This window comes from Aquarana catesbeiana, linkage group LG12 (genome assembly GCF_042186555.1).
Source record: "Aquarana catesbeiana isolate 2022-GZ linkage group LG12, ASM4218655v1, whole genome shotgun sequence".
Taxonomy (NCBI): Eukaryota; Metazoa; Chordata; class Amphibia; order Anura; family Ranidae; genus Aquarana; species Aquarana catesbeiana.
In genome coordinates, this window is record NC_133335.1 from 11,023,959 (window position 1) to 11,046,576 (window position 22,618).

The 22,618-nt window shown below is 45.8% G+C and overlaps 2 protein-coding genes across 2 annotated transcripts in view; both read left to right on the forward strand.

Annotated features, from left to right (window-relative positions):
- Positions 1-22,310, forward strand: part of PFDN4 (prefoldin subunit 4) — a 28,887-nt gene extending 6,577 nt beyond the window's left edge. Inside the window, exons 3-4 of the mRNA XM_073607239.1 lie at positions 7,842-7,979; positions 19,782-22,310. Coding sequence (XP_073463340.1) covers positions 7,842-7,979; positions 19,782-19,913 — 270 coding nt within the window. The 3' untranslated portion in view covers positions 19,914-22,310. The remainder of the gene's footprint in view (positions 1-7,841; positions 7,980-19,781) is intronic.
- On the forward strand, positions 11-7,364 carry LOC141113892 (uncharacterized). Its single transcript, XM_073607238.1, has 2 exons — positions 11-3,406; positions 7,306-7,364. Exon 1 carries the CDS (start codon positions 976-978, stop codon positions 2,284-2,286), a length of 1,311 nt encoding a protein of 436 aa, XP_073463339.1. The 5' UTR covers positions 11-975; the 3' UTR covers positions 2,287-3,406; positions 7,306-7,364.
- Positions 22,311-22,618: the final 308 nt, after the last annotated feature.

A 22,618-nucleotide genomic window follows, 5' to 3' on the forward strand; every position in this document is an offset into this window, starting at 1 on the left:
CACCCAGAGGGGTGTGGTGTTTTTTCTCAAGTCGTCTTCCAGGACGGCACCCTGAGAGATGACTGGTCCACCTGACAGGAAACACAATCAATCAAGAGGTTAAAGGCCCCCGCCCCTCCCGATGCTCCTCAGTTTTTGATTGTGTTTCCCCACAGCGAAACCGTTTGTTATTTTTCTGTTGACCTAAAAGCCTGGGGCTGGTGGTCTCCCCCTGGGAGCTGGACCAAATGCCTGGGAAGCCTCTGGGTCCGGCCGGATGGTTCTCATCCTTCCTGGGGGGTTTCCCAATCCGTGTCTCGGGGGAGGGCAGCAGAACCGTGCTAATGGAAGAGCCCCCCCGAGTGCTGAAGAACCCTGGGTGCGGTGGTGTACCCAGAACTTCAGGGGCCAAATTTCCTGTTGCCCTTCCTTACCTGTGCGGTGGCCGCGCAGTTGCAGGAGTTGGTGGTTTTCCTTCTACTGGCTACAAGACCACAGGAGGTGAGTCTGGGACCCGTTCTGGGGTCTGGCCAGGGCTGCCGTTCGTCCGCCAACCGTTCACAGGAGGTCGCGCGGCAAGAAGCTCCACATGGAGAGCTTTTCTTCCAGGGACCTTTCTGAGTGTAGCTCAGCACCATTTTCCTGAAGATCAGGAAATGACATCACTTCCTCCTCTAAGAGGAGGGAGTGGGAAGGGCTGCAGCAGGAAGTGACCTCAGGTCCAGTATCACTTCCTGTCTTCGGCAAGATGGCGGTGGCAAGTTGCAGCCAGCATACAGAGGATATAAAAAGCCACAGGGAACAGGCGCCCATGTCTCCTCTGCGTTCCTGTATGCAGCACCTCCAGGGAGAGATTGGAAGTAGCATGGAACATGAGAAGGAGAGACCTGCAGGGTCTGCGGCCATGGAAGAGACCACAGGGGGTGAGTCTGACCGGCCTTCGGAGGTTTAGAGGGGGAGGGTACCCCAACTCCTCTCCTCTGACTCTCACAGTGTATGCCTGTGTGTTTTTTTTCAGGGGACGACGCTATTGCCCGTGAGGTTGCCAGTCGTCCTGTGAAATCCTCCACCCGCTCCAAACGATGTGGGAACTGTAATGACAGGCTACCCCCAGAACATCCAAAGCCCTTCTGTTTTAAATGCATACAGAAGTTGACAGGGAAGGAGACATCTCAGATAATGAAGGAATTTCTTACTGTGCAAACTGAGATGCTGTCCACCTTAAAGTCTTTTCAGGCCACCCTTAAGCCTAGGGATTCAGAGGCTCACTCTAGTAAGGATGCCTCTTCCCAGGAGAGCTCCACCTCCTCTAGGAGGTATCGGGCAGAGGTACTGAAGTATCCACTCCCCCACGATTCAGAGGAAGAGTGTGATTTAGAAGTTCCTAATCAGGAGTTTTCTGATGAAGGGGTGGTGGACAGCCAAGAGGAGGATGGGAGGGAGGAATCCAGGTCTAGCAGACATATATTTTCTGCCGACGACATGGAAGATCTTCTGAAAGCTATTTATGCCTCAGAAGGGATTCAAGAGCCTGCTGCACAGGTGTCCGCTCAGGATAGGATGTATAGAGGCTTGATTAAACCTCAGGCCAGGGTCCTTCCGGTACATTCCGCCCTTAAAGAAGTCATCTTAGGGGAATGGAGAGAACCAGAAAGAAGGCTTCTGAAATATAAAACCTGGAAGCGCAGATGCCCCTTCTCTGAGGAGAATGAGGAAAAGTTTTTCAAAACTCCTAGACTAGACGCCTCCTTAGCACGGGTCTCTAAGCAGTCGGATCTTTCCTTTGAAGATACCGGTAACTTAAAGGATCAAATGGATCGCAGGGCTGAAACCATTTTACGCAGAGCCTGGGAAGCTAACGCTGCGGCTATGAGCCCCGCATTGGCCTCAGCTTGCATTGCAAGGAATGCCGACACGTGGGTCTGTAAATTAATGGACCACGTATCCCGAACCTCAAAATCTAAGGAGGTCCTGGATTCTCTGGAGGTCATAGGGAATGCTGTCGCATATTTAGCAGATGCTGCGGTTGAGACAGTGCGTACAACCGCTAAGACAGGTGCCTTACTAAACTCAGCCAGACGAGCCCTCTGGGTTAAAACCTGGGATGGGGATAGCTCATCCAAGACCCATCTATGTGGTCTCCCTTTTGAAGGGACGCTCCTTTTTGGTGCTGGCCTAGATCAGGCTCTAGCTAGATCTACCGAGAGGGGGAAAAAATTTCCTACCAAACCTAGGAGAGAGAGGAAGTGTTTTTTTTCGTGGCCCCCAGGCAAGGAATCGCTTCTCAGAGAAAAAGGTCTCCCCTAATAGACGTTGGGGCGCAGGAAAAGACAAACAAAAAACTGGCGTTCTCTTTTCCAGCCAGAAGTCAGTTGACAAGACCCCCAAATGACTTTCCGGTAGGGGGCAGACTTTCCCACTTTGCCTCTCAGTGGGAAAGGATCACCCAAAGCCCCTATGTACTTCGGATCATAAGAGAGGGTTACAGATTGGAGTTTCTCTCCCCTCCACCCCTCAAGTTTCTCTTGACCTACCTTCCCAGGGATCCCTGCAAGGTGGTAGGAATCCTTCAGAATATAAGAGAGCTGGCCAGTCAGGAGGTTATAATACCTGTTCCATTGGACCAGCAGGGTCAGGGGTTTTATTCCCACATTTTCGTGATACCAAAACCCTCAGGAAGGTATCGTCTTATTATAAATCTAAGGAACCTCAATGTTTCTTTCTCGAACATCACGGGACACAGAGCCACAGTAATTACTGATGGGTTATATAGGTATCACTGGTGATTGGACACTGGCACACCCTATCAGGAAGTTCAACCCCCTATATAATCCCTCCCCCTTGCAGGGATACCTCAGTTTTTACGCCAGTGTCTTAGGTGATGGACGTGTAAAGATGTCCTGTGCTGAGCTCCAAAGGCAATATCCTAAGATCCTATACTGGGGCAAGCCAGGCGAACCGGATCCATTCAAAGTGTCTTTTCATGGCCGAATTGAATGGTACCCGGGCCTCGTGTCCGAAGAAACGAGGTTTTACCCGTAATGCTTCTCTTTTTAGAGAGCTGGACCCCGCAGATCAGAAAATGGCTTTAAACTTCCTAATTTCTGGCGAGGTGCTTTACGGTCCCAGAACTGTTGGATCCCCCTACTGATGGGGGCCCCAGTCTCTGACGGTTTTTTCAAACGGAGCCCACCGTGAGAGGTGAAGATTGGGTCTGTGTAAACGGCACCCTGCGGCTGGATAAGGTAAGAGGAGATTCCACAGAATTTTTGAGTTCTAGTGGCTTTTCTCCTTTAAGGTAAATGCATGCTATGCCTATTGTGACCACCGGGGGCTGCCAAGAGCACAAACCTACACATGCTGACTGATTGTCTCAGGTGTTGTAATCGCTGTGTATGTCCCAGCGTATCAAGCAGGCTGCAAGCAGGTAAGGTGGATGGGGGGATTTCTCATGTTTGAATGTTCCCCCCCAGGCTAGAGAGGGGCCACAGGGGTCTAGAAAGTGGTTATACCACCCGGGCTCTGTGGCCTAATGGCCACCATCTCTGAAGATAGCCGTTCAGGCAAATCTTGTTACCAGTCTCCCTCCTCCCCCCCCCCCCCCCCCCATCCCCAGCCTTTTCTCCAGAGCATGACAGGAGAGTCGGCAGTGCGGGAAGCGCTCGTTTTTTTTCAAAACTCGAGGGGGGGGGGGGGGCGGCGGTAGAGGAGGGGGCGGGATGTCAGCACAGAGTGTTTAGACTCCCACTCAGGCCAGCTGCAGGCTATTAAAGGCACTCTGTACAGGTGCACTCAGCCTTCTGAGAGACACAGAGCTGACGGTCGCATGTAAGGTGGGACACAGGCATTCTCCTAGGCAGCATTTACTGAAGTAACACCAGACTGAGCATTGGGTAGCAAGGCTTTTAGCCAGACTACATCGCTCAGCGGACAGTGTTCATTTGTATACCTCACACCTTGTTGCTTTGCACTATGGGTAGAAGAGGTTCAAGCACCCCAGGAACCAGAGACACTAGGGGATCTCGTTCAGGTTCTGAGGGCCCCCTGTCGGCAGCATCCTTCCCCCCTAAAGATGGGCCAGGGACGGCTAGCCAGGGAGAGCCATCGGGGTCAGGGGCTACACCTGCTTCTGGCACTTCAGCCCCTGTATATATTACACAAGAGGTTTTTTCCCTCAACCATTAATGGTCTAGAGGAAAGATTAATGGCCGTGATTACGTCTTCACTCAGTGGAAGAAAACGCACTAGGCTTTCCTCTGTTCCCCAAGACCCTCAGACAGAGGAGCTCTGGGATAAAGGAGATGAATCCCTTTCAGAGGATCAGGATGGGATGGATGATTCCTCTTCGGAGGATTCAGGTGGAGAGGGACCCTCTGCGACTTCCCAAGAGGAGAAAGTCTTAGTGCAGATCCTCACTGGATTGGTCCGCTCCACATTTAAGTTGCCCATACCTGAAACTGCTAAAGAATCCTCTTCTGCTTTGGGGTCACTGAAACCTTTCCAAGCAGCACATGCTTTTCCTGTTCATACTTTACTTGAAAAGCTTATTTAGTCTGAGTGGGATCACCCAGACAAATGTTTTTTTCCGCCGAGAAAGTTTTCAACACTTTATCCGATGGAAGAAAAGTTTATTAAAATGTGGGGAATACCAGCTATTGATGCCGCCATTTCCTCCATAAATAATAGCCTGACTTGTCCTGTAGACAATGCTCAGATGCTCAGGGATCCTGTAGATAAAAGGATGGAATCCCTATTGAAGGATGTTTTCTCCTTAGCAGGATCAGTGGCCCAACCTGCAATAGCAGCGATTGGAGTCTGTCAATACTTAAGAGACCATGTTAAGCAGGTCATCAAAGTATTACCTGAACAGCAGGCCCAGGGGTTTGCTAACCTTCCAGCGGCCTTATGCTTTGTGGTTGACGCCATTAGAGATTCTATCGTGCAAACCTCCTGTCTTTCACTGGGGTTGGTGCATATACGTAGAATCCTATGGTTGAAAAATTGGTCAGCCGAAGCACCATGTAAGAAGCTACTGGCTGGGTTTCCATTTCGTGGTGCAAGGTTGTTTGGAGAGGACTTGGATAACTATATCAAGAGAATCTCTTGTGGGAAAAGCACTCTCTTACCTGTCAAGAAGAAGAGTAAGCGTCCCTCTTTCAAACGGACTCTTTCCCCAGCGCCGGGGGCTTCAGCCTCCAGGCAGTCTCGACGGCCGCCTCCATCGGGGTCCAGAGACAAGAGTCAACCCCAGGGACAAACACTAAGACCTCTGCATGAGGGGGCGCCCCCGCTCACTCGAGTGGGGGGGAAGACTGCGACAATTCTCAGAGCTCTGGCAGGAGGACTTCCAGGACAGATGGGTAGTCTCCACGGTAACCTTAGGGTACAAGCTGGAGTTTCAGGAATTCCCTTCTCCTCGGTTCCTCAGATCAAATGTTCCCAGAGACCCAGAGAAGAAGCAGTCGCTCCTTCTAGCGTTAGAGCGACTTTTGTCGCAGGAGGTCATTATGATAGTTCCCGCAAAGGACCAGGGATTGGGCTTCTATTCCAACCTTTTTACGGTCCAAAAGCCAAATGGGGATGTCAGGCCCATTTTGGACTTAAGGGATCTGAACTGATTCCTAAGGATTCAATCCTTCCGCATGGAATCAATTCGAACAGTAGTTCCCACCCTGCAGGGAGGAGAATTTCTGGCATCAATAGACATCAGAGATGCATATCTGCATGTGCCCATTTTTCCTGCTCATCAGAAGTTTCTGCGCTTCGAGGTAGGAGGGCGCCATTTCCAGTTTATGGCTCTGCCCTTTGGGATAGCCACTGCACCTCGAGTGTTCACAAAGATCTTGGCTCCTCCTCTGGCCAGATTAAGGGCTCAGGGTATAGCTGTCATAGCATACCTAGACGACCTGCTCTTGATAGACCGGTCGGTAGCCTCTTTGAATGGAAACTTGAGGACCACGGTCAGGTATCTAGAACACCTGGGTTGGATCCTCAACTTAGAAAAGTCTTTCCAAAAACCAGTAAGAAGACTGGAATATTTAGGTCTGATTATACATACAAGCCAGGAGAAAATATTTCTACCCCAGGCAAAGATCACTGCTTTGAGAGAGCTGATTCTGACAGTAAGGACCAAGAAGGGTCCCTCAGTCCGCCTTTGTATGAGGCTACTAGGGAAGATGGTGTCTTCATTCGAAGCAGTTCCCTATGCTCAGTTTCACTCAAGAATGCTGCAACACAGTATTCTGTCGACCTGGAACAAGAAGGTTCAGGCATTAGACTTTCCGATGCACCTGTCGCATGCGGTGCGTCAGAGCCTCAATTGGTGGCTCATACCCGAAAACCTGCAGAAGGGGAAATCCTTTCTACCGGTTACCTGGACGGTGGTAACAACAGATGCCAGTCTGTCAGGTTGGGGAGCAGTTCTGGAACAGGCTGCGGTCCAAGGAGTATGGTCCAAGACAGAGAGGACCTTACCCATCAACATTCTGGAGATCCGGGCGATACATCTAGCTCTAAAAGCCTGGACTATCAGGCTACAGGGTTGTCCGGTCAGGATCCAGTCCGACAATGCCACAGCAGTGGCTTATGTCAATCATCAAGGAGGCACCCGGAGCCGAGCTGCTCAAAAAGAGGTGAACCAGATCTTAGTCTGGGCAGAGATGCATGTGCCATGCATATCGGCAGTTTTCATCCCGGGAATAGAGAATTGGCAGGCGGACTATCTAAGTCGCCAGCAGTTACTTCCAGGGGAATGGTCTCTGCATCCCGACGTCTTTTGGGCCATATGCCAAAGATGGGGGGTTCCAGATGTAGATCTCTTTGCATCCCGATTCAACAAAAAGATAGACAGATTTGTGGCAAGGACAAAAGATCCTCTTGCATGCGGGACGGATGCGTTGGTGATTCCGTGGCATCGGTTCTCACTGATTTACGCATTCCCGCCTATTCTGCTACTACCACGACTCCTTCGCAGGAAAGGAAGTCGGTACTTCTGGTGGCCCCCGCTTGGCCCAGAAGGACTTGGTATGCAGAAATAGTAAGGATGACGGTAGGTTCCCCGTGGACACTACCGGAACGCCCAGACCTGTTATCTCAGGGTCCTGTGTTCCATCCTGCCTTACAAACGCTAAATTTGACGGTTTGGCTATTGAGACCCACGTTCTACTTCCCACCCGTTCTATTTAGGAAACATGTAATGTTTAAAGTGTGGTGGTGGTTATGTTTTTCACTCTCGTGCACTGGTGTGGGTCAATACTTTGTCACAACTGAGGAGCATCGGGAGGGGCGGGGGCCTTTAACCTCTTGATTGATTGTGTTTCCTGTCAGGTGGACCAGTCATCTCTCAGGGTGCCGTCCTGGAAGACTTCCCAGAAACACCGTTACCGGTAAGTGTAACTGGTTCTTTTTTTCCCTGTTTTTTTTTCTTAACAAAAGGGGAATTTTTTTCTAAACAGTTCGGCCCCTTTCAAGTTCTGTGACTTGGGACTGCAAAGTCACATGACACGTCGTACCCGATGATTTACAATGAGTACCATTCATATCTGTGAGACTTCAAAGTAGTCCCTGCACTGCTTTGGTCCGACTTTGATGCGACTTGAGGTCCATAGACCTTTAAAGATTACACAGGCATCGCTTCAAGCCGCGTGGCAAAGTTGCATCAAAGTCGCATGACTTTCAGGTTGTACAAGTGTGAAAGGGGCCTTTAGATTTTTCTTTATTCGGTTGCTGCATTCTATTATCTTGCAGAGCATAGCCGCTTTCTCATGAGCTCTGTCAGTACATAACCCTGTGCAGTCAATGTGTGATTACGGCCTTCACAATCTCACCACTTCTTACTTGTAATTTGTTGATCATTCTGACAGAAAGAGCTCCAGAATTTGGAGGACGCCTGTGATGACCTCATGATGCTGGACGACTCCCTGCTGATTCCTTACCAAATCGGCGATGTGTTCATCAGTCATCCTCAGGAGGAGACACAGGAGATGCTAGAAGCTGCCAAGGTTAGTAAGCACCTTTGGAACTTAACGTTTGCCATAGGAATCCTTTCGTTTTCTTTTGTCACAATCATTTGAGCAATCTACTAATGCAAGGGAGACTCTTGCTGAAATATAAATCCCCCCCCCTTCCCTAAGGGATTGTTTTTTCCCCAATGGTACTCTCAGAAGTTGTGCTGATAATTGGGGTCACTGTGACAAGCAGATCCTAAATTCAATTGTTGGTCCTGCCCATCGGAATTGTAGTGGAACATTTTTAAGCTTCTCTTAACGACATATAATTCCGCTGAAAAGCACAGTTATAGTTTTCTTGTATAATGCGCTTGTATATCTCCAAGTAACACAGACACTGGTATCACGTTGAGCTTAGCAAAATCCTCCTTAGTAGGAGCTGCTGCCTCTTATTTATACCGTAAAACATAAATAACAAAAGGAAGGTGGTGGCTTCAGAATCAGCCAATCAGACACTTGTATTCCTTCAAATAGAATTCCAGTAATGACATGTGCAAACAGTCGTGGGCAGTCTCCTGTTGAGACACAATGTGCCTCACATTTGTGAATACTACAAACATGGCTCTGATCACGGCTGTGTGCACATTCCTACCGCTAACCATTGACGCGCGCCATACTCTACCATGGCTCGGTAAGCTATCACCTCGTATGGTTATGCTATGTTGTTCCCATGTACGCAGATCTGTTTGCTAGGAGCGTTAATGCAGTCGCCATGAGGTGGCCAGTCTCTTGGTGAGGCAAAAAACGAACATCCCTTAAAGGGCGAACAGATCTGCCGTGTCCACGGGAAGGTTTCCGCAATCAGTGGTCCTCCACTGACGTCTGTATATGCGAATACGCTTGCATGAGCGTATTACAACAAAACTGACTCTGGGGGAAATCTGACAATATACATTAATACAAATTTCCACAACAGAATACAGCGGACAAAACTCTGAGCCAACTATAATTACCAAAAAACAATATATATATATATATATATATATATATATATATATATATATATATATATATATATATATATTTATATTATTACACACAGTGGGGACGGAAAGTATTCAGACCCCTTTAAATTTTTCACTCTTTGTTATATTGCTGCTAAAATCATTTAAGTTCATTTTTTTCCTCATTAATGTACACACAGCACCCCATATTGACAGAAAAACACAGAATAGTTGACATTTTTGCAGATTTATTAAAGAAGAAAAACTGAAATATCACATGGTCCTTAGTATTCAGACCCTTTGCTCAGTATTTAGTAGAAGCCCCTTTTGATCTAATACAGCCATGAGTCTTTTTGGGAAAGATGCAACAAGTTTTTCACACCTGGATTTGGGGATCCTCTGCCATTCCTCCTTGCAGATCCTCTCCAGTTCTGTCAGGTTGGATGGTAAACGTTGGTGGACGGCCATTTTTAGGTCTCTCCAGAGATGCTCAGTTGGGTTTAAGTGAGGGCTCTGGCTGGGCCATTCAAGAACAGTCACGAAGTTGTTGTGAAGCCACTCCTTTGTTATTTTAGCTGTGTGCTTAGGGTCATTGTCTTGTTGGAAGGTAAACCTTCGGCCCAGTCTGAGGTCCTGAGCACTCTGGAGAAGGTTTCCGTCCAGGATATCCCTGTACTTGGCCGCATTCATCTTTCATATACCGCTTAGAATTAAGGCCAAAAAGTTCTGTCTTGGTCTCATCAGACCAGAGAATCTTATTTCTCACCACCTTGAAGTCCTTCAGATGTTTTTTCAGCAAACTCCATGCGGGCTTTCATGTGTCTTGCACTGAGGAGAGGCTTCCGTCGGGCCACTCTGCCATAGAGCCCCGACTGGTGGAGGGCTGCAGTGATGGTTGACTTTCTACAACTTTCTCCCATCTCCCCAGTGGCGTAGCGTGGGTTGTCAGCACCCGGGGCAAGGCAAGTAATTTGCGCCCCCCCCCCCCAACCTGCGGACTTTTAGCTATCCCTGAGTCCCTTCAAATACAATAGTACTGACCTACCTGATTCCTATACTGACCACTACACTGCAAAACTACACTGTCCACTACACTACATTGTCCACTACACTGACCACTATACTATACTGACCACTATATTACACTGACCACTACACTGACCACCACACTGACCACCATACTACACTGTCCACTATACTGACCACTATACTACACTACACTGTCCACTATACTACACTACACTTGACCACCATACTACACTGACCACTATACTACACTGTCCACTATACTACATTATACTGACCACCATACTACACTGACCACCATACTACACTGACCACTATACTACACTACACTGACCACCATACTACACTGACCACTACACTACACTGACCACTATACTACACTGTCCACTATACTACACTATACTGACCACCATACTACACTGACCACCATACTACACTGACCACCATACTACACTGACCACCATACTACACTGTCCACCAAACTACACTGTCCACCAAACTACACTGTCCACCAAACTACACTGTCCACCAAACTACACTGTCCACCAAACTACACTGTCCACCAAACTACACTGTCCACCAAACTACACTGTCCACCAAACTACACTGTCCACCAAACTACACTGTCCACCAAACTACACTGTCCACCAAACTACACTGTCCACCAAACTACACTGTCCACCAAACTACACTGTCCACCAAACTACACTGTCCACCAAACTACACTGTCCACCAAACTACACTGTCCACCAAACTACACTGTCCACCAAACTACACTGTCCACCAAACTACACTGTCCACCAAACTACACTGACCACTACTCTGACCACTATACTACACTGTCCGCCATACTACACTGTCCGCCATACTACACTGTCCGCCATACTACACTGTCCGCCATACTACACTGTCCGCCATACTACACTGTCCGCCATACTACACTGTCCGCCATACTACACTGTCCGCCATACTACACTGTCCGCCATACTACACTGTCCGCCATACTACACTGTCCGCCATACTACACTACACTGACCACTATACTACACTACACTGACCACTATACCACACTGACCACCATACTACACTATCCACTACACTATACTGACCACCATACTACACTGTCCACCACATTACACTATACTGACCACCATACTACACTGAGCACTACACTAACCACTACACTAAACTACACTGTCCACTATACTACACTGTCCACTATACTACACTGTCCACTATACTACACTGTCCACTATACTACACTGTCCACTATACTACACTGTCCACTATACTACACTGACCACTATACTACACTGACCACCATACTACACTGACCACCATACTACACTGACCACCATACTACACTGTCCACCATACTACACTACACTGTCCACCATACTACACTACACTGTCCACCATACTACACTGTCCACCATACTACACTGTCCACCATACTACACTGTCCACCATACTACACTAACCACTACTCTGACCACTATACTACACTACACTGTCCGCCATACTACACTGTCCGCCATACTACACTGTCCGCCATACTACACTGTCCGCCATACTACACTGTCCGCCATACTACACTGTCCGCCATACTACACTGTCCGCCATACTACACTGACCACCATACTACACTGTCCACCATACTACACTATACTGACCACCATACTACACTGACCACCATACTACACTATACTGACCACCATACTACACTGTCCACTACACTAAACTACACTGACCACCATACTACACTGTCCACCATACTACACTGTCCACCATACTACACTGTCCACCATACTACACTGTCCACCATACTACACTGACCACCATACTACACTGACCACCATACTATACTGTCCACTATACTACACTGTCCACTACACTACACTGACTGACCTCCATACTGAACTACACTATACTATACTGACCACTATGCTAACCACTATACTATACTACACTAACCACTATACTATACTACACTATACTGTCCACTACACTGCCCCCCCCATAGTGACACTACACTGACCTCCATACTATACTACACTGTCCTGCCTACAGTCTCTCTCTCTCTCGCCCCCCTCCCCCTCCCAGTAAAATGACTCTCACTTACCTTCTTATCCTGGCTGCATCGATCCGGATGAGGAGGAGAACACAGCGGCGGCTCACTTTCTTCTCACCCCTGCGCTCTGCTTGCTGCCATGTTCAGTATCCAGCGCCCTGTGATTGGGTGTATGGGGGTCATGTGCGGAGGCAGGGCGCCTCACATGACCCCCATACACCCAATCACAGGGCGCCGGACACTTAACATGGCGGCCGGAGCCCGGGGACACAAAATTAGAAATTAGGAGGAGGCAGCCAGTGACACATACTGGCGCCCCCCTAAATATCGCGCCCGGGGCCACGGCACCCCCTGCACCCCCCACGCTACGCCACTGCATCTCCCGACTACATCTCTGGAGCTCAGCCACAGTGATCTTTGGGTTCTTCTTTACTTCTCTCACCAAGGCTCTTCTCCCCCGATAGCTCAGTTTGGCCGGACGGCAAGCTCTAGGAAGGGTTCTGGTCGTCCGAAATGTCTTCCATTTAAGGATTATGGAGGCCACTGTGCTCTTAGGAACCTTAAGTGCAGCAGAAATTTTTTTGTAACCTTGGCCAGATCTGTGCCTTGCCACAATTCTGTCTCTGAGCTCTTCAGGCAGTTCCTTTGACCTCATGATTCTCATTTGCTCTGACATGCACTGTGAGCTGTAAGGTCTTATATAGACAGGTGTGTGGCTTTCCTAATCAAGTCCAATCAGTATAATCAAACACAGCTGGACTCAAATGAAGGTGTAGAACCATCTCAAGGATGATCAGAAGAAATGGACAGCCCCTGAGTTATATATATGAGTGTCACAGCAAAGGGTCTGAATACTTAGGATCATGTGATATTTCAGTTTTTCTTTTTTAATAAATCTGCAAAAATGTCAACAATTCTGTGTTTTTCTGCCAATATGGGGGGCTGTGTGTACAATATGGGGGGCTGTGTGTACAATATGGGGGGCTGTGTGTACAATATGGGGGGCTGTGTGTACAATATGGGGGGCTGTGTGTACAATATGGGGGGCTGTGTGTACAATATGGGGTGCTGTGTGTACAATATGGGGGGCTGTGTGTACATTAATGAGGGAAAAAAATGAACTTAAATGATTTTAGCAAATGGCTGCAATATAACAAAGAGTGAAAAATTTAAGGGGGTCTGAAAACTTTCCGTCCCCACTGTATATAAAATATATATATATATATGGTGCTTGGAGGACGTTCCTGTTTGCCTAAAGCGGTAATAAACCCCAAAAACAATAATGTAGTATATTGCGGCTTACCAATCATTCGTTTTGGTGGCTGCATTAGATTTCTTTCTTTCATTTTTGGACAGCAGCATTGTCATTCTGGGGGGATGGGAGTGTTAAATGCGTCAGCACATATATATATATTTTTTTTTTTTTCCTTATGGGATAAAGGTTTGACATGAATAAATAAAAGCTGATCATTGTAAGCACCCCTGCCAGTGGTAAATGGTTTGTCTCCTCTCTGTAACTGCTACTTTGGCAGGACAGCTTAAACTGCAGATTTACAGGCTGGATCACCAGATGAAAAGAAAGTCTAGCAAAGAAAACAAATTCAGTCAACACAACTAAGAATTTGTACGCTGCAATATAATAAATGCTTGCTTTTGGGTTTAATCCCACTTTAATTTCCAGAAAATATATGTCCCATGATTCTTTGGGACTTGTGTGGTTTGTAGGGCAGTTCTGGGTGTTACTGTGGGTGGAGCTTTGGAGGTAGACGTTACCTGAAGGCTCAAGGTATAGTACAAGCAAGGCTTGGGGAGGTAGGGGTGCCTGAATAGGATTGTATTCACTAATTGCGATCTATTTTACATGCCGCACAGAATCGGGAGTCTCAACAGTGTGGCTCTGGACAGGAAGTGGCTGTGCGACTCTTTAATGAAGCACAGCCAAAAAAAATGGCATTCAGTGAAAGGAAGAAGTAATATTTACTCTATATGAATATGGACAGGCTTGTGTCATGGGAAGCTTGAGGTGATTGCAGCCGTATTAGTGCACTTGCAACAATAACAATTGAGTACCGTCTGTGATACTTTTTTTTTTATTTCGGCTAACATTCAAAATTTTCAGGACAAGCTTTTGAGGTGCGCCCCCCTTTTTTCAAGGCCCAAGCAGTACTTAGTATTTAGGCCAATATGTATTCTGCTACATATGTTTGGGAAAAATAAAAATCCCAATAGCGCAAATTGAGTGGTTTGTGCAAAAGTTGTTATAGCGTCTACAAACTATGGGGTATTTTTAATTTATTTTTTACTAGTAATGGCAGCGATCAGTGACTTACAGCGGGACTGCGATATTGCGGCGGATGTTCAGACACTAACTGACACGTTTGACATTTTTTGGGGACCAGTGACACTAATACAATGATCAGTGCTAAAAATATGAACTGTCACTGTACTAATGACACTGGCTGGGAAGGGATAAACGTCAGGGGCGATCAAAGGGTTAACTGTGTGCCTAGCTGGTGTTTTGTTACAGGGAGGTGCTTGTACTAGGGGAAAACATGCTTTGCAGAGACACGGGATCCGTGCCTTCCCTCCTGTCAGAATTGCGATCTGCCTTGTGTACATAGACAGACCAGCGTTCTTCCTCTCGGCTGGATCATCAGCGGGTGCCAGCGGACATCTGTCTTGCAGCAATAATTTTTTTTTTTTTTTCACAATTCTTAGAGCATAAAATGCAATAAAACTAAACAAAACGCAGTGTTAGTTTACCACTTCAAGATTAGGCCTATTCCTGACATTTGTTTACAAGCTAACATCAGTATTTTTTGCTAGAAAATTACTTAGAACCCCCAAACATTATAATTTTTTTTTTTTAGCAGAGACTCTAGTTCAGGGATATACAATTAGCGGACCTCCAGCTGTTGCAGAACTACAAGTCCCATGAGGCATAGCAAGATTCTGATGGCCACAAGCATGACACCCAGAGGCAGAGGCATGATGGGACTTGTTGTTTTCCAATAGCTGGAGGTCTGCTAATTGCATATCCCTGGTCTAGAGAATAAAATGGCAATCGTTGCAAAATTTTATGTCACGCGGTATTTGCGCAGCGGTCTTTCAAACACCATTTGTTCGGAAAAAATACACTTCAGTGCAGAGGAGTGATTTGAACACTGGTTACATTTGCTGGCGCAACTTACCTATGCGTTTTCTTTGGCGCGCGAGCGAACACGTTCCCTTTTTTTCTAAGAAAAAAAAATTTTGATGACTTTTATTGCTGTCTCAAGGAATGTAAACATCCCTTGTGACAATAATAGGCAGTGACAGGTCCTCTTTGTTTAGGTTTTTGAATACTGTTGGCTGCCGAGTAAACAGGAAGTGATGTTGTGACGTCGCTTCCAGTTTACTACATCGGAGACCTGATCAAACCCGATTCCAGGTTTGTTCAGGTCTCTAGGCCAGCCGGCGGCCTAGAGACCTGTCTTCTGGTGGAACGGGATACCCGGGCAGAGCGGCGGGAAGTCCCTCTTGATGCTTGAAATAACAGCCGATTGGCTGCTTAGCCGCATCCGTTGTTCTTACAAGAAAGCTGATCGTCGGCTCAAAAAAAAAAAAAAAACGGTACCGGGGTGATGCCTGCAGCTGCATATCACCCCGCTACAACCACTTCAGCAAAATGACGTACAAGTATGTGATTTTGTGGGAACTGGTTAAAAATAAATAGTGTTACTGCAAATAAAGACATTTTGATCTGTAATTTGTCCTGTTTTTAAAATTTATACTAAAATTATGATTCTGGCACAAAGCATTATAAAGTTATTTACAAATGAAAGTACTGTTTCTCTCTTCCCCCCCCCCCCCCCCCTTCCGTTGTACATCCCAGAGCTGCTGATCTCCTGCAGCCTCTTTGCAGCCACGTCCCGTCTACATGTTCTAATAGGAAGTGCCTGTATTGTAATGAAAGTGGTAGGTTTAAACTTATATTTAAAACAACTTTTGAAATGACAGCTGAGTGCATGTGCAGTTCCCAAAGCGGGAGGGGTGAGACTTTTGCATTGGGTCTTTAAAGACTTCTGTGAGCTCCGTTGTGGAGCAGTCACTAACGGGAGTGGGGGGTGGGGGTGGGGGGGTTACACGGTTTTGGGGACAAAACATATGTTAATGCAAATGCTGTTTCTGCCTCGGAATGATAAATGATTATTTTGATTGGCGTCCCTTTTTTAGGTTTTGGAGAAAAGCATCTCCTGTACTGCGTTGGGTAAAATGTACAGAGTCTGGCAGGATGTAATTAACCGCCATCACTCTACTCTAAATAGCTCGGCAAAAAGCGGCGGCTGGTTGTGGTGCCTGCCCCCTCCGTCAGTCATGAGGCTATTCTGGTCGGTTTCTATTGAACATGATGTGTATCTGAAGAACTCTCTAAGTGACATGTTTAGAGATAATAGCGGGTTATATATATAGGTGTGCGATGTGTGAACCGATCTCCTGAGCAAATACAAGAACTCTTTAGACTGTCTTAAAATAATCTCCACAGGTTATTGGGATGTGAAAGTAACTCTTCCTTGGAAAGTTGAAATTGAGGGGCATTTATAAACCGGATGAACAATGGCCATGTACTATTTTGCTGATGATTTAAGTTCTAGATGAGTAAAAAGTGCTCAGTTATATACACAAACGGCACAACATTTGGAAAAAAGTAACATACACTGCAGTAGAAAAAAAATATTTTAAGTGCAAAACTGAAGTTTTCAGCTGCCTTGAGCTTAATACATTTTTAATAAAGGTCTCCTATAATTTTTATGTGACCGTGTACCTTCTCTAGCCACATAAATGAAAAATAAAATGTAAAAAAAAAAAAAAATATATATATATATATATTTATATATTAGCAGAGACTCTAGAGAATAAAATGGTGATCATTGCAATTTTTCATGTCACACTATTTCCGTTGCAGTCTTTCAAATGCAGTTTTTTTTGTAAGAAATTACACTTTCATGAAAAAAAAACAAACAGTAAAGTTAGCCCAATTTTTCTGTATAATGTGAAAGATGATGTTATGCAGAGTAAATGGATACTTAACATGTCACACTTTAAAATTGTGCACGCTGGTGGAATGGCGACAAACTAAGGTAATTAAAAATCTCCATAGGCGACGCATACCAATTTAGAATTACAGAGGAGGTCTAGCGCTATAATTATTGCACTTGCTCAAAGGATCGCGGTGATACCTCACCTCTTACGTGTGCATTCAGCCTCTGCGCGCAAACACGGAGGGGCGCTTTAAATTTTTAATTTTTTTACACTGCCCTTTTTTATTTTTTTATTTTTTTTATCACTTTTATTGCTGTCACAAGGAATTTAAACATACCGTATATACTCGAGTATAAGCTGAGTTTTTCAGCACATTTTTTTTTGTGCTGAAAGTGCCCCCCTCAGCTTATACTCGAGTCAAGCACTTTTCTGCAGCAAAGAGTGTCATTTTCCGAACCGAATTTGGGGCCCTGTATCTCATGGCCACTTGGAGCTAGGAACCCCAAATTCGGCGTAGAAACCCAGTGGAACTAGCACTACAACATATCCAAAGCTGGGGTTCCTAGAACCAAGTGGCCCCAAGATACGGGGCCCCAAAGTCGCTTCGGAAAATGTCATTCTCTGCTGCAGAAAAGTGCTTGACATTTTCCGAACCGAATTTTGGGCCCCGTATCTTGGGGCCACTTGGTGCTAGGAGCCCCAGCTTTGGATATGTTGTAGTGCTAGTTCCACTGGGCTTGCAATGTCATTTCGGGACCCTTTGGGTCCAGAGACCCCAAATTTTGGCTGCAGCTGGAGGGCATCTAGGAACCCTTAACTGCCGAGTTTGAAGTTTGGGGGACCTATGGCTGCAAATGGGTACAGTGAGGCTGCAGATGGGCATTGTTGACCCTCTTTTCCACTTACAGTAGCTGCGCATTTCTCACCCTAGGCTTATACTCAAGTCAATACGTTTCCCCAGTTTTCTGTGGTAAAATTAGGTGCCTCGGCTTATATTCGGGTCGACTTATACTCCAGTATATACGGTACCTTGTGACAGCAATAGTCATGTGTCAGGTATGTGTGTGTTTTCTTTTTAGGAATCTTAGGTCTATAAGACTACAAATCCCTTCTTGTGCACGTAAAGTGGAATTCCACCCAAAAGTGGAACTTCCCGCTTTAAGCACTCCTCACAACCCTTACATGCTACATTTGGCATGTCATTTTTTTTGGGGGGGTTACTAAGTTTTGACAGGTACTGAGCGGAAGTTCTTCTCTCTCCCTGCAATTTTCTGGGATACGTCACAGTTCCCAGAGGATTGCGTGCAGAGTGCGCTCCCGGCTGCAAGCCGCATGCTGTCACAGCCGGGTGCCAGCAGCAGGGGGGTGAGAAGTGAGGCTTTGGGACGGCTGGATCGTGGGACAGGTGAGTGTGTGTTTATTAAGTCAGCAGCTACACTTTTTGTACCTGCTGGCTTTTAATAAATGCAGAAATAGCTGGAACTCTGCTTTTAAAAGCATTAAAAATGTTTTGGCTGTTTTTAATTCTGACATTTTTTTGTAAATCTAGCGCCTTTTAAGGCTTCAGTAAACCGGAAGTGATGTCATTGCATCCGGGTTACTAGATCCAAGACCCAATCAAAGCCCATTTTGGCTTTGTTCAGGTCTCCGGCCAGCCAGCGGACATGTTGGCTGGTCGCTCGGGCCTCCCGGTGGGACAGAGGGGCCTAGGTGGCGTGGCGACAGGCGGCGAGTGGGAGGGGGGCTGCTTGCGATAACAGTCGAGCGGCTGCATCGGTTGTTCCTAGAAGAGAGCTGACCATCGGCTTTAAAAACGGTGCTGGGGTGATGCCTGCAGCTGCATATCACCCCGGCACAACCACCTGAAGCAGAATGACGGACAGGTATGTGATTTTACGTCAAGTGATTAATGAATTTTTGATAAAGGTCTTTTATAATTTTTATGCTTCCCCTTTGTGACTATGTGTGCCTTCTCTAGTGATAGAGAAGGCACACATCATCCATCATCCTAAAACATAGAGCAGGGCTCACCAAACTTTCTAAGCAAAGGGTCAGTTTACTGGCATTCAGGCTTTAGGGCTGGCTGGAATGTGGCCAGTGGGAGTAGAAAATGCCCCGGCATCATGGCCCCATTATTGATCATAATAAGGGGAATAGTGCCCCATTGTTAAGAATAATGCCCCAACGATGGTGTCAGTAGGGGGAATGGTGCCCCATCATTGGTGTCAAGTATATGTCGGAGCTATATAAATTTATAATATTAGTGTGTGACTGTGGGGGGACATTAGAGTGTAAGCTCCTCTGGTGCAGGGACTGATTGGACTGGCTCGGTGTTCTCTGTACATTGCTGTAGAATATATGGTGAGGGGTTAGCCTGTAACTTTCTCTGGAGAAGACTGATATAAATAGGTCAGAGCTGGCTGAGGAATAAGTTGGAAATGTATGTTCGTAAATTTATTAGGCAGGATCTTGAAGGGTCTACAGTGCCCAGTGGGCAAATCTTCCCGTTTTTTTTTTTTTTTTTTTTTTTTCTTTCCAATGACCCCCAAATAAATTCTGAATCCGCCCCTCAGGGCATACTTCAGGAGCCTGTAGAAACACAGCGGAATGCTATTTGTTTTGTGCAGCTTCCGGTCTCGGTGTCCCACTTTCCAGAGCGGCCGGCTGTGAAATGTCTGTGTTCTCTCTGTTCTCTGTGGTCAGTCTGTTTTTTTGTTTTTCTCACTTATCCAGAAAGCAGTGGAGGAAGAAATGGAATCGTTACAGTCCCGGGTAGAGTCTATACAACAAGTGCTCTCTGATCTTAAGATCCAGCTTTACGCCAAGTTTGGAAACAACATCAACCTGGAGGCGGAAGACAGCTAAATCATTTCAAATCAATATACATTTTTTTTTTTTTTTTTCTTAATATCTTTTATTTTATTGATTGCACATATGAAATATGAGGCCAGACTGCTTAATACCCCTTGATGCAGAACTGGATTTTGCAGCCCTAAGAACCACTTTCTAAAAGGCGTTCATCCATGTGAAGCAATGGCATCTCAGAATCTGATTGTACAATCTCCTTTTTAGATTCATTAACATCTGTTTAGTACATGGCCCTCTCGGAACAATTAATTTATTTTTGGTCCAATAGACTCCACCACTACACAAATGTTTGTCACTTTAATAGAGATTGTACAGTTTGGATCATAATGTTTTGAACGGCAGACAAGGTGAGACTGTGTCTTAATTCTGATTTTTTTTTTTTTTTAGAGACCCTGTCATCCTAGAATAGAGGTAAAATGCTAAAATGCTGACCCCCCATCTTTCCTCATTGGCTCACTGACAGGAGCCAATGGCTCCTGCTGCTGTCTCAGCCAATGAGGAGGGAGAGTCCCCAGACAGGGCGAAGCTCTTGTGCACATCACTGGATCGAGATGGAGCTCATGTAAGTATTGGGGGGGGGGGGGGGGGGGGGTGCTGCTGCACACAGAAATGCTTTTTATCTTAATGCATAGAATGCACCTTCTGCCTTTTACAACCACTTTTAAGCTGACCATGCATGCCACAACAGAATCCCACATCCATACAAACGAGCTTGATGGAGGAATCCTCACCCGCCCCCCCCCCCCTCCCCCTTATCCCCTCCTAATGACCCCCCCACCCCCCTCTTCCCCAGCAGGACATTGTAATCTGACAGCGGCTGCAGCCACTGATTGATGGGATTTCCAGCATGTCCCCTCGACAGAAATTGATTATACAATCGACTTATGTCAAAATTGGGGGGGCTCCACACTAATCAATGGGCCACGTTCGGTCATTGTATGGCCAGCATTATGCAGGCTGCAGCCCTGGAACAGAGAGAAGGGAGAAGACTTGGTACATGAGAGAGGTGAGTATTCTACTTCTTCTATTACAGGGAACTTCAGGTAGAATTTTTTTTATTTTTGGGGTCGACAGAGTCTTATTAAAGTGGAACTACGCTATCTCATCACCACAAACCAAAAAATTCAGTGTAAGGCTGGGCTCACATATATGTAGCGGGGTTTCAGAGCGGCAGTCCCGTTCCCGTTCACTGGTTCAAGTGCGATTCGGGTGCAAATTTGTACCTAGAAAGCACAAGACCCTTTTTTTTTTTATTTTTCTCATTCAAAGTTTTATTAAGAGAAAATGAAGGTGATAACATGCATATTTCGTAAATTGCTGATTTTTTTTTTATATATTAAACTGCACCACACATTAAAAACTCATCCAACTCACATGTATGTGAACCCAGCCTAATTCATTTTTAATATTCTAAACCAACTCCCCTATCCATTCATGTCTCTATACTTTGTTGCTGAGAAATCACTTTGAACCCCCCCCCCCCCCCCCCCCCGAGCATTGCAGGCCATGGCCGAGTAAGGGCAGATGATTTGTGCAGAATTTGCTCCCTTGAATCCATCTGCCCTTAGATCAGGCATGCAGGCAGGAGGGTGTTGAGTTGCATCTTGATATATGCAACTCAACTCCAATATGTGCTGATAAAAACCCTCCTGCCTTCCTTGAAGACTCCTGGAATGTATGACAGCATTTTGGCCTAGACCACAAACCAGGAAGTATCTGAAGAAATATAAAAACAAAACAAAAAAAAAAGTTTAAAACAAGCAAATATAATATACCTTCCTATCTATTTATTAATACTAGCAGCATGAGGATTAAAAGTAGTCAATGTTGTTTGAGAGAGTAAAGTTCCACTTTAGTCCCCCCCATTCACAGCAGTGCAATTTGTGCCTATGGAACCGTTCAAATTAATACAAGCCACACCCATTTGAATGATTACCATAGGTGTGAATAGGGTGCGACTTGTCATGTGATTTTGAACTTTGGAAAAGTTTCTTTTACTATCTTTGGCGATTTTCATGTGCTACTTGCATTGACATCTGCACATGAAATCACACAGATGTTGGCAAAAACCGTACATGAAATCGCACTGACCGGCGCCTTTTGAAGTAGCGTGATTTTCAAAGCCGCGTTCGGTGTGAACCAGGGCTTAAGATCGAAGTAAGACTTCCTCACCTTCTTGTCTGCCTCTTAAGCTGTGTCTGTTTTATGTTCACAAGAACTCTGCTGAAAATACATTCTCTCTTCTCATAGGAAATCGTGCAACAAACATTATTATTATTATTATAACATGGAATGCGTTCTTCAGACTCTGCTTTGAAAAGTGCACTCTGTTCATTTTTTTTATGGCAATGTATGAATTTCAAATTTATTAAATCATTTGCTGCCATTTGGAAATGTGTTTTTTTGTTTGTTTTTGTTTTTAACTGAATCCTTATATAATTGGTTATCCCTGAATGGATACGTCTTTTATAAGGCCTGGTTCACACCTAATGCATGTCTTAGTGCGTTTTCAGTTTTTCACAAACGCACTACAGTCCATATAACATGGGTTCCTAGGGATGTAGTTCACATCTGTGCAATTTATGGAAAGGGGCCAGGGACTTGTTTTTTGGTTCCATAGACTTCAGTGGATAAAAAAATGTGTATTGAAAAAAACGCAAAACGTACCTGGAATATGCAACCTGCATAGGTGTGAATCGGGC